This window comes from Symphalangus syndactylus, chromosome 1 (genome assembly GCF_028878055.3).
Source record: "Symphalangus syndactylus isolate Jambi chromosome 1, NHGRI_mSymSyn1-v2.1_pri, whole genome shotgun sequence".
Classification (NCBI taxonomy): Eukaryota; Metazoa; Chordata; class Mammalia; order Primates; family Hylobatidae; genus Symphalangus; species Symphalangus syndactylus.
This window is the reverse complement of record NC_072423.2, coordinates 40779461-40791908: the sequence shown is the minus strand read 5'-3', so window position 1 is coordinate 40791908 and position 12448 is coordinate 40779461. Positions and strand designations below refer to the sequence as shown.

The 12448-nt window shown below is 45.3% G+C and overlaps 1 protein-coding gene across 2 annotated transcripts in view; it reads right to left on the bottom strand.

Annotated features, from left to right (window-relative positions):
* Nucleotides 1-5714: 5714 nt before the first annotated feature.
* EPG5 (ectopic P-granules 5 autophagy tethering factor) overlaps nt 5715-12448 on the bottom strand; it is a 122262-nt gene continuing 115528 nt past the window's right edge. For both annotated transcript variants that reach the window (XM_055233424.2, XM_055233427.2), the window contains exons 43-44: nt 10630-10744; nt 5715-7715 (exon numbers count right to left, since the gene is read on the bottom strand). In XM_055233424.2, the coding sequence (XP_055089399.2) occupies nt 7533-7715; nt 10630-10744 (298 nt within the window). In that variant the 3' untranslated portion in view covers nt 5715-7532. The remainder of the gene's footprint in view (nt 7716-10629; nt 10745-12448) is intronic.

Genomic DNA, 12448 nt, shown 5'->3' with positions numbered 1-12448 from the left:
GTGCACAGGCAGCCCCCAGCTTGGCCTCCTGATAAAGCCGCTGCTCCTGGGGTCAGAGGGGAGGGTGGTGAGGGGATGGCACTCAGCCCTCCCCAGACCCTCTGGGCTGCCCTTGGAGCCTGGCACTGTCCCTGTAAGAGGTCTGGGTGGAGCACAGCTGCCTGTCTTCCCCCACCCACCCTCTCAGAGTACTCAGGCTCTGTCGCTGGCAACAAAGACCAGAGACACGAGCGGCAGGCTGAGTCAGGTGTCCTGCGGCACGGAGTCAAGGAGAGAAATGACCCAGAAGACTCGGTGTTTTCAAGACTGGACTTCCTGTTGTAGTGCAGGGCACAGCGTTCCATGAACATGCTCTTCCCAGGGGCTTCTGACAGGCAGGCTGCGGCCTGCAGGCTTTGCTCTGTGGTCAATGCCCACCAGACTTTGAAGACAATAGTGAGAGGAAGTGGCCGGCAACTACCTGGGTGATCTCCTGGGTCCACCAGGAGCCCAACACACTTTCCCTGCTGCCAACTGAAATTTAAAACTAGATGTAGCTACGTGAGAAGAAACTGCCGAGGGGATAATCTATGGTGAAAGTAGGCCCTGCCTTGAGATGGAAATGACTTGGCTGGAGACACCATGGGCTGAGTTTTCACTTGTACCTCACTGGTCAGACAAGACAAGAGAGCCAGGGTCAAGGTGGGTGCTTGGTCCCCCACCAGTCACAGAAGCCTCAGGCTGGAAGGCTCCTTAGACAAGAGTCAAGCGTCTGGGTTTTGTCCCGGCTCCAGTGCTGGCCACTGAAGTCCAGTCCCATCCCCTTTTCAATAACAGCCCCATGTTTCTGGGCCCCCTGTGATCCTCAAAGCCCTATAAAATCCCAGTGGGGGCCAGGGGCGGTGGCTCATACCTGTATCACTTAGGGAGACCGAGGTGGGCAGATCACCTGAGGTCAGGAGTTCAAGACCAGCCTGGCCAACAAGGCGAAACCCCATCTCTACTAGAAATACAAAAACTAGCCAGGCATGGTGGCAGGTGCCTGTAATCCCAGCTACTCGGGAGGCTGAGGCACAAAAATTGCTTGAACCCAGGAGGTGGAGGTTGCAGTGAGCCGAGATCGCGCCACTGCACTCCAGCCTAGGCAACAAGAGCAAAACTCCCTCTCAAAAAAAAAAAAAAGATCTCAAGGGGTTCTAAGAGCCCAGGAAGTAAGACTGGAATTATCCTCATTTTAAAATGAGGAAAAGCCCCAGGGAGGAAAGAGATCTTGTTACCAGAAAGGGGTCCCAATCCAGACCCTAAGAGAGGGTTCTTGGACCTCGAGCAAGAAAGAATTCAGGGTGAGTCCACAGTGCAAAGCAAAATCAAGTTTAAGAAAGTAAAAGAGTAAGAAAATGGCTACTCCATAGGCAGAGCAGCCCTGAGGGCTGCTGGTTGACCTTTTTTTTTTTTGGTTATTTCTTGATTATATGCTAAATAAGGGGTGGGCAAAGAAAGACCAAGAAGGAAAAGGGCTGTCTTCAGAAGAGAAGCATTTTCGGAGAAAGATCGTTTCTTTCAGAGGGTCCCCACTAATTAAAATATGTTTTTTAAAAAAGAGGCAGTGATGCTTTTTCCAGGGAGTTGGTCTGAAAGTCAAGGGATCTTCACAAGATCTTCACAAGTTATTATGCAGGTCAGTGAGTTGCAAAGCTCCACTCCTCACCAGAGCCCACAAAGATGCCCACTGGTCTGGAGACAGTTAACGTGGCTGCTGCACTAGAAGGAAGTGAGACAACCTGCCTCTAGGCCACTTTCCAACCCTTAAATCCTGTGGTTCCATCTGGTTTAAAAAGCTGCCAAGCTTAGACAAGGGTGAGGGAGACATACCCCACTCCCAGAAAGGCCTGTCCCTAAGGAATCCCAAATTAGTTTAATTCTCAAATGGAATGTGCAGACCCTTCTACACACCTTGGCCCATTCAAAGTGCATCTTACAAATGTGAATGAAAAATAACACTAAAGAGAACTCCCTGGGCATCCCATCATTGAAGGTGGATTTCCCCAGCAGACCACGACCAAGCTGGGGTTACACTGCCAGAAGCACCCCCACTCCCACCTCATTTGTGCAATTTTTATGGCCCTGCTCTTACCAAGCTCAAGGCCACATCACAGACCCTCTTGACCTGAGATCAGCTGGTGGCCTCCTGTTCCTGCCAAATCTTAAATTCTCAAGTTAAAACTTCTCTTTGAAATTAGAGGCCTCACCCGTCGTGGTGAAAGGTCACAGAATAAAGATTCTATCCATTACAAAGTTTCTCATATAAAATTTTTCTTATTGTGGTTTAATGTATGAAAAGACTGTCAACCAACTTGCAGGAAACAATGAGACAGGCCCGCCATTCGAATTAAATTCGAATCTAGTTTATTTGCAGAATTTTACTTAACCAATTGTCATTTCTTCCTGTTTCTCACCATTATATAAAAACTTACCCTTTGTACAAGTATGAAAAATGCTGAACAATGAATAAGTAGTGAATATTGCACATTTAATGTCCAAAATAAAGTTGTGGTCTTTAAAGGTCACACTAGATATGTGGGAAGAAAAAGAGTTGAACACACTTAAGAAGTATGTGTCTCCACATAGGTGATTTTAAACTACTGAAAGAAAAATAAATTCCTTTTTTTTTTTTTTTTTTTTTTTTTTTTTTTTTGAGACGGAGTCTCGCTCTGTCACCCAGGCTGGAGTGCGATGGCGCGATCTCGGCTCACTGCAATCTCCGCCTCCCGGGTTCACGCCATTCTCCTGCCTCAGCCTCTCCGAGTAGCTGGGACTACAGGCGCCCGCCACCACGCCCAGCCAATTTTTTGTATTTTTAGTAGAGACGGGGTTTCACTGTGGTCTCGATCTCCTGACCTCGTGATCCGCCCGCCTTGGCCTCCCAAAGTGCTGGGATTACAAGCGTGAGCCACCGCGCCCGGCCAGAAAAATAAATTCTAACTATCAGTGCTCAATGAGAGAGAGTACACCTGTACATTAAAAAATAAAAGTCATAATCAACAACATTCCTTCGCAATTTCATTATCTCAAAAGAGGATCAGTAGTATAATTATTTTTTTTTCAAGTTATTTTCATCAGGAGTCAGGAACCTACCAGAGTGAAGGAAACCTCACATACAGCTACTCCTGGACACTGATGCCCGAGGCATGCTGTGGAAACCAGACCAAAATGAAGTCTGCGTTAGGAAGTCTGGAACTTTACCCAGCACAACCCAGACACAAACGGAAGATGGTAGAAGGGGATACTTTTTTTAATCAACACACTTATTTCCCAACATTATATTCTCCATTTTGCTTAATAAGACAAAGTTAACTGATCAGAAAAATGATCAGCTACTATCTCAAAATGAGCTGTACAGTTGGCCCAAAATGAAGAGCGGGCAGTAGTAGAGGATTAAGGGCAAAGTGCCTCGTTGTTAGGCCTGTCATGAAGATGTGGGGTGAGATCTGTCTTGGGCAACAACTGATGTTAAGCTGAGGTCTGCAGTCTCAACTTGCCACTAGTTTAACGTGGCCCCCCATGGGGCACAGCTACTGAAAGCTGATACTGCCCAAGCATCTAGGGAGAGAATTATGCCACTTGGACCACACTGGCGCGACTCTAACCCCAGGGCTGGGGCCAGAATGAGGTAAAGGAGGAACCACGGGTGTAAACCCAAGGAAGCACTCTCTTGGCACCTGCAAGCAAGCACCAACTTAAATGTATGCCCCAGGTGCCTCATTTGTCTCACCCTAGCCCTGGCCCTGCTAATCCGGGGCACACCCCTTTTAGGATAACATGGACCAATTTGGACACTTTCCCCAAATTGCAGCCCGGTTAAACATGATGGTGGAAAAGGTCTAACTAAAGACATTGCAGGGGAGATGGGCGCGGTGGCTCACGCCTGTCATCCCAGCACTTTGGGAGGCCAGGGCGGGCGGATCACAAGGTCAGGAGTTTGAGACCAGCTTGACTCAATGGCTGTGTGAAACCCTGTCTCTACTAAAAAATACAAAAATTAGCCGGGCGTGGTGGCATGCACCTGTAGTCCTGGCTACTTGGGAGACTGAGGCAGAATAGCTTGAACCCAGGAGGCGGAGGCTGCAGTGAGCTGAGACGATGCCATTGCACTCCAGCCTGGGTGACAGATGAGACTCGTCTCAAAAAAAAAAAAGACATTGGAGGATTTAGCCTGGATTTAGCCTAAGAGGTGAGGGGTGGGGTGGAAGTGGTGTTAGACATGTGATGAAAACTGAAAATATCTAAAAGTCTGCCTCAAGGAGGGGCAAGAGAACAGCCCCAGCCTCAACTGCTCTGGACAGAACCACGACCAATAGGCAATGTAGAAACATCTTGGTTCAACAGAAAGCAGAACTACAGAGCCTGCGGATGGCAGCCTGGGCCTGCCCATCACAGGCTGGACCACCAGGCACTAGAAAGGGGCGGAGGAGAGGCAGGAGGATCCCTGCAGAGTGAGAGGGGCACTAGATGAACGTGAATGACCCTTCTGACTTTAAAAGTCTACAATTCCAGGACATTTGCTTCCTGCTCCGGAAGAAAGAATTTCAGGAATAAAAACTCAGTGAAAAAGTATATATCACCTTCATTTGAAAGGAACAAGGACATGAACACTCTTGGCTTGTATGACATGTACCCACTGATTTTGATGATGAATTGAGAGGAACCAGGAGGCCGTCACTTGGTTGAAAGGAAGTTAGGCTGGTCTATGGGTTTTCATTTTCTGGCCTAGGCTTCCCCCAACCTCAAAGAAGTGAGAGACTCAGGCACACAGCCCCAGTGGAGCAGAGGCATGAGATGTCTGAGCCAACAAAGGGTGGTAAGACTAAGAAATGAGTCACGCCTTGGAGCTGAGGTCCCAAGTGTGCAGGAGCTTTGGAAACATGTACAGGTGGGTCCCGACTCCACTGCTACTGTCATGCTATGTAGACAGCTGTGTAGACCACATCTGGCAGGACTTCCCTCCCTCTATGTCTGGTGTGTTCCAGCATTCTGCCCTTCACTTGTTCTATTAATAGGCAGTGGGACAACATGATTCAGGGATGCAGCCTGCCTCTGCAACCCACCTGTGCACTGCAGCATGGGGAGTGATGGAGAGGGAAAGAGATGTTTTTCATGGCAACCAGAACGCTGCCTCCTCCTGCTCTCAGGAAGCTGTTAGACAACCTTATTTGGTCCCGATGCCACTGTTGGCCACCCCGTGGTGAAGTCTGGAGCCTGCAGCCATTCGCCCTCCATGCTGCTCAGTCCATGGGGCCTTGGTCTTGCTCGATTCCAGTCTTGATGTGCAGCACCCATCACTGATTCTGAAACCATAGCCCCGTGCTCTCTGGAGGCCAACAAGTTTTTCAGGCCAAGGTTCATTACCCCTGCAAGCCAATGGGCGGGCTGGTCTCTCTGCCGCCCTTCTTTCCCAGGAGGCTACAGCAGCATGGCCACGTCTGAACTATCTCAGTGTCTTTATAGCACGTTCCTAGCCCAGAGTTTCCCATAGAAACCTAGGAGCTGAGTCAACCTTCCAAGGTTAAGCAAGAAAGAGTTAAAGAGGAAGCGCTTTCACTGACCATCTCTGATGATTAATGACGTTCAATGTCAAATAAATTAAATGACATCAGGCATAAAAACCTACAGCAACTTTAACAGCTGAAACACTTTACAAGATAGTGTGATATCCCTATAATTTGGTTTTTAAACAGTTACAACCAAAGATAAATGATTTTATTTTTTATAATTTTTACAGACCAAAAAACATTATACAGATTAATCATAATTTTCTTTAAAATGTGCATACTGTCACTCAAAAATTTCACATCCTAGGATACCAATAATTATATCCTCCTCAAAGAAAACAAAATATTTCCAAACAAAAATCGCTGTTGCCAGATAAGACTATTAAATTATCCACAGCTTCTCAAATTTTCTTATACACAGAACAAGATGATTAATTTTGAAAACAGAGAGAAGCAAAAATAAGAAAAGCTGAGACAGGTCCCTCTGAGATGGACATTTTGTGGCCTGTAAAACTCAAGAGACTGAACAGAGATGTTCTTTATCAGAGCTGCAAAGCGTGTCTGTAAGGCAGAATCGTTCTGTCCAACTAAAGAAATTCAAAGTGAAGAAAAGCTCCTACCAACTTCCCAATTTTGGGGGAAGCATTCCAAAAGGACATTTGAGGAGAGATTAGCGCTCTGTTAACTATATTCCTGTACCCCTATAAACATTCTTGGTGGCTGTTTAGACATTTTTAGGTAAATATTCTCAGGCTACAAAGTACCCATACACAAAGACATATTAAGCCAGCTATGCAGGCAAAATCCATCTAGAGCTGATAGAATGAGGAACGTGGGAACAGAAGTCAAACTGCTCATTCCTGGGAGAAATAACATGAGCAAGAAGATGGCCACAGAACAAGGCAAAGTTACACACAGGCTTTGGTAATGAATGAACTGTCAACAACAGAAGGCACGTGGCTATGGAAAAAAAGCCAAATTTCAGTAGATCTCCTGACCTGACCCAGTTTCCACAGACAAGTGTTTCAGCAGGTCCACTGGCTTCATCTGAGTTTGAAGTTAAAAAACAAGCAGAGAACAGAGAATCAGGTCTTCAGTCTCCCTCAGTCTCTGTCTCCTGACAGTGAGCCTTTCAGATATCAAACATGGTGTCTATCAAAGGGTACAAACTTAGGTGTCGACAGGGGCAAGTGATGTGAATGAGGCTAGGGTCAGGGCCCAAGGGAATGCACAGACTCTCCCGACTGGAGAGAGGCAGCCCTGTCTGCACTCCTCACCAAGTGGCCCAAACAAAACATCTGTGCAAAACATGCTCCTCCCAGACTGCCAGCTTGCCACCCTGATTCAGACAGGCAGCTTCTCCATGAGGACACACGGCTGGATGGAAATGGACTTGTCATCATCTCTACTGCCCACTATAATCACGATCAAGTGGTCATATTTTACACATGACCCACTTTAACTAACTTGGCATTTTTATCTCCCTTCTGAGGAAAACAATACTTTAAAATTATTCTATTTCCCCACATTTGAGAAATGCAGAAATTTTCAAAATTGACTTTTTTACTTTGGAGGAACACAAATGGGGTCTAAAAGTAAGGGTACTACGTGACTTCCAAGGTTGTCAGATCTGGAACATTTACATAAAACGGGGACAGAAGTGAAAACATACAAAGAACTCCATCTGGAGGTCTTGTGAGATGACTGGGACATTCGGCAACTGTGAGTGGCTCTGTACCCAAGTGGAACTTAGCAAGTTTCTCTTGTGGATAAATATAAAAACTTAAAGAGTCCCCAGAAGGTCTTAAGAGCTAAGAAAACACACACACACACACACACACACCCCAGAATTATCTAATATCTAATGCCTCCCAACTTGCACCTCAGTCAACTACACATTGGCCGAACGGAGCTCTACAGTGAAACTGAGCAAAGTTACTTGTGCAACAGCAAAGTTAAATGTAAACATAAACAGCAATGGGTTTTTCAAGAGCCTCAGTATTACTATCGTATGTGGTCCAAATAATGCACTTCTGGATACAGACAGTTAACGAGAAGAGCCAAGAAGCTTTTCCCATCTTGAAGGCAATGGCCAGGATGCCTTATAAATTGGGTGGCTTGCAATATTTGATCCTGGTATTCAACATACTGCTTACTTGATGCCATGGATTCAAGAGCATTCAGAGCCTAAAAGACATGGAAGACGAGAGGGTTAACTCCATAGAGGCACATAATGTGACTGCCAGAGGTACAGCACACCCATTATTACTGTGTACTTCAACGGTGAGCTTTGTGAGAAGGAGGCCTACGGAACTGAGGTCATGAGTCCAGAAGGCAGGCATTGATTAACCTAACCACAACCAGAAGGAGGCCAGCAGCCCAAGCCTCTGTGGCCTTTGCAGCATCCCACACCCAGCCTTCCGTTTCTGTTTTGTGCTATTTCCCAACCTTGCCTTACCAAGAGCCACTGCTGTGGCAGGCTCAGGCTGTTCTTGTTGCTGGGCGCCTCACCTGCCACACCCATTTCTAAAGCCTGCCTTGTCCTCGTTCCCCCCAGTCCCACCTGTGGGGTCCTCCCCACCAGACTGTCCACTCCTTCCGTTCCTAGGGCGCAACCGGAAATCCCAGGCACCAGCCTCATCTTGCTAAGGTGAAATCTGTTCAATCTGCTCTTGGGTATGTTCCTAGGTTATGAGATAATGTTATATGAAACTGTCTAATGGCAAGGAATTCTACAGGAACCAGTTGCTAAGTGCTGCCAAGAGAAAGTGAGAAGGTTGTTAAATCGGACAACATGCATGAAGTACATAGGTTCCTCCCGAATCCATCTGACAAATGACACAAAATCATGGCAGAAACTGTTTCCATGCCTCTCTTCAGAGGAAGAAGGAAAGAAAAACATTCTTTGACTCCAGAATTTTGATTATTCCTTTCTTCACAGTAGGAGAAGAGAAGGGGAAGAGACTGTATATGGAGAAAACAAAAAATCAACAATGGCTCTTGATTTTTGGGGTGAGGAGTTTTGTTTTCCAACTTAACAAGCTCATCCGCCCCACGATTCTGATGGTGTTCCCCTCCTCACTGGGGCACATCCCCCACCATGGAGTGCTCCACTCCCTCCTTGTCTCTTTTACAGAAACCACTGCACTAGAAAATATTAAAAGATGGAATGTGCTTGATTCAAAAACCATAAGAGAGGGGATTTTTTTGAGGCTGATAAATAAACCGGAATTTTAGAAATTAACTACCATGAGGGCTGTAGATGGAAGTCTTTGGGCTGAAAATAAACTGAAGGTATCTGGGTACCAAATTAAGAGCTATGTAAACAGAGTTCAATTTAAGAACAGGAATCAGCTGGGACAGGCATTCCCATGAACCACAGTGTCCCTCTGTCTCTCTCTCTCTCCTTTCCTTCTTTAAATTTAGTCCCCCAAACAGTTTACTTTGACAGTTTGCCTAACAATAATCATTTTCTAAAAAGACAACTTTCTTCAAATCTGAAAATCCTGATGACAAATATGTATGGGACATACAGGGAGTCATCACTTTAAGTCTAAAGAAATGAAGGCAAAGAGGCCAGGCCTGGGCAGCCCCAGGCCCCAGCTAAAGCAAGAAACTGATGCTCCAGGTACTGGTGGCCACAGGAGACGTAGCCTTCTCAAATACACCCTGCATCTCACTGACACACAACCTGCCCTCAGGATATTCATCTGCCCACGGGGATGTTTCATGTAAGACAATAGGGGATTCAAACAGCAGCTGTCTAGGCAATGAATGACAACTATCAGCTATTTTACAAGCCCAGATCCCTGTGAAGAACCTGCTAATTATTCTGTCTGATCCTTGCTCTTAATAACCAAGATCTGACACTGCACGTGGCTGGCTTAAACATGACAAAGCTGCCCCAGCAGAGGAGCTGAGGTGTTTAAGCTCTGACCACTTACAGAGACAGGCCTGCAGAGCGGGGAATGGGAGAGGCCTAGAGCCAGACTGGCCAGTGCGAATTCCAGCCCCAACACTTACTAGGTGTGTAATTTGGGACAAATTACTTAGCCTTTCTCTCTCTCTCTTTCCTCATCCAAAAAACCAGGATAATAATGGTTCCCAGCTGGATGCAGTGGCTCATGCCTGTAATACCAACACTTGGGAGGCTGAGGCTAAGAGGATCGCTTGAAGCCAGGAGTTTGAGACCAACCTCAGCAACAAAGCGAGACCCAGTCTCTACAAAAAAAATTTTTAATTGGCCAGGAGTAGCAATGCACGCCTGTAGTCCCAACTACTTGGGAGGCTGAGGTGGGAGGATTGCTTGAGCACAGGAGTTCAAGGCTGCAGTGAGATACGATCACACCATTGCACTCCTGCCTGGGCAACAGAATAAAACCCTGTCTTAAAAACTAAAATCGTTTCTGTGCTATAGCATTGCTATGAGGATTAAATGAGTTAAAGCTTTAACTCATTAATATTGGTCGAGTTAAAACTTATTACAGTACCTGGCACAGAGGGAGTACTCACGAATGCTGATCATCAGTTTTTACTGTGCACCTTTGTACCTGGCCAGCATGTCCATAGGTTATAGGAATGTGGCCTTCCATGTTTTTAGAAGAAGCTGTAATTTCTAGCTACCATTCTGTCCATGTTAGTTTATTCTAGCATCAGCCAACAATAGTCAACCTTCAGACTCACAAAACAGGAACTACTTTCTCGGTTCCAAGCTAACGCTCAGCTAATTTCCATCCATCTCAACTGTAGCCACATCTTCTGTGCGAGATCCCAGCCCCCAGCTCCAGCATCTGCCCCAGCCCAAGCATGTGGCAGATAAGTGCATATTCTCACTTACCAGAACCAAATTTAATCCTAGACAGACTTTTCGTTTGGCCTTACTTTTCTACAATGACAGTAGCAGCGATCTAGACAACTGCCTACAAAAATTTGGAGATTGGCAGGTGAAACCATTTTCCCGTAAGTAGGGCACATGAAAGGGAACACTGTGCTACCACCACAGAGCATCATGTCATGATGTACACAGGCTACAGCTGCCACCTCCCTGCTTTCTAGGGAAGATGTGCAGGCAAACTTCTAACCCTTCATTGTATATACTAACCTGCTGAGCTTTGGGGGTCAGATGTAACTCAGAGCCAGGCCTCAAACGGATCTGATCTTCCATAGGAACCTGAACTGAAAGGAAAGCAGCCATGCTTCGGGCAACCACTCGGAACCTTAGGCATTAGGGAGAGGTCAGAAGAAGTAAATTGCTATTAAAGTAAGCATTTTGAAATAAACACCATATTTTCTATGACATAACAAGATTAACACATTTCCAGATCTACTGTGTTGTTCACCTTCTCAGGAAAATCTTAAATATGATCAAGAAAAAGTTTTATCCATTATCACCATCCAAACAATATATGTATAATTCAGTTTCAAGAATGAAAGTGTTGCCAAAGATGTGGAATTAACTGGAACCCTTGCACATTGCTGGTGGGAATGTAAATGGTACAGGCACTAGGGAAAACAGTTTGGCAGTTCCTCAACAAGTGAAGCATAGAGTTACCATAGGACCCAGCAATTCCCATCCTGGGTATACACCAAAAAACTAAAAACAGATGTTCTAACAAAAACTGGTACACAAATGCTCATAGCAGCATTATCTGCAATAGCCAAAAGGTTAAAACAATCCAAATGTCCATCAGCCAATGAATGGATAAACAAAACGTGGAATACAAAGGAATATTATTCAGCCATAAAAACAAATGAAGTATGGATACATGCTACAACATAGATGAACCTTGAAAACTTTACGTTGAGTGAAAAAGTTCGACATAAGGGGTCACACATTATATGATTCCATTTATATGAAATGTCCAAAATAGGATTGAATACATAAAGTCATAATGTCAATTCGTGGTTGCCAGAGACATGGGGATTGAAGGGAATGGAGGTGACTACTTAATGAGTGTAGGGCTTCCTTTTGGAGTGATGAAAATGTTCTGAAGCTAGATTGTGGTGATGGCTGCAACAACATTGTGAATGTTCTAAATGTCACTGAATTGTGCATATGAAAATGGTTACCACGGAAAGTTTTAAGTTATGTGTATTTTATCACAAAAAAAAAAAGAAGAAAAGACACAAGCCAAATTTAAGTAAAACAAAATCTCGCAGTCCTGCTATCTTCCACCACAAACAAAGAAACATGATGTTAACTGGTTTGGAATGAGTGAGTCCCAAAGTTACAACATCACAATGGGCTATTCCACAAGAATGCTGACATCATCAAGTTTGCAAACTTTTCAACACTGACAAGGGCTTGAAAAGGAAACCATGATGTATTATGAGAGAAAATGGGAGCTAATGGCAAATTCTTTCATGCCTTGGGATTTTTTGCAACAAAAATCCAGACTTGTTTCTCATTACTTATCCTTCTTACCAACAGGCCTTTTATTTATTTTTTCTTTTTTGTTTTTTGAGACAGAGTCTTGCTCTGTTGGCCAGGCTGGAGTGCAGTGGTGTGATCTTGGCTCACTGCAACCTCTGCCTGCTGGGTTTAAGCAATTCTCCTGCCTCAGCCTCCTGAGTAGCTGGGACTACAGGTGCTTGCCACCACACCCAGCTAATTTTTGTATTTGTGCTTATTTATTTATTTATTTATTTTTGAGACAGGGTCTGACTCTGTCACCTAGGCTGGAGTGCAGTGGCATAATTTCAGTTCACTGCAACCTCTGTCTCCTGGGTTCAAGCGATTCTCCCACCTCAGCCTCCAGAGTAGCTGGGACTACAGGCATGTATCACCATGCCCGGCTAATTTCTGTATTTTTTTGGTAGAAACGGGGTTTCACCATGTTAGCCAGGCTGGTCTCGAACTCCTGACCTCAAGTGTTCTGCCTGCCTTGGCCTCCCAAGGTGCTGGGATTACAAGTGTGAGC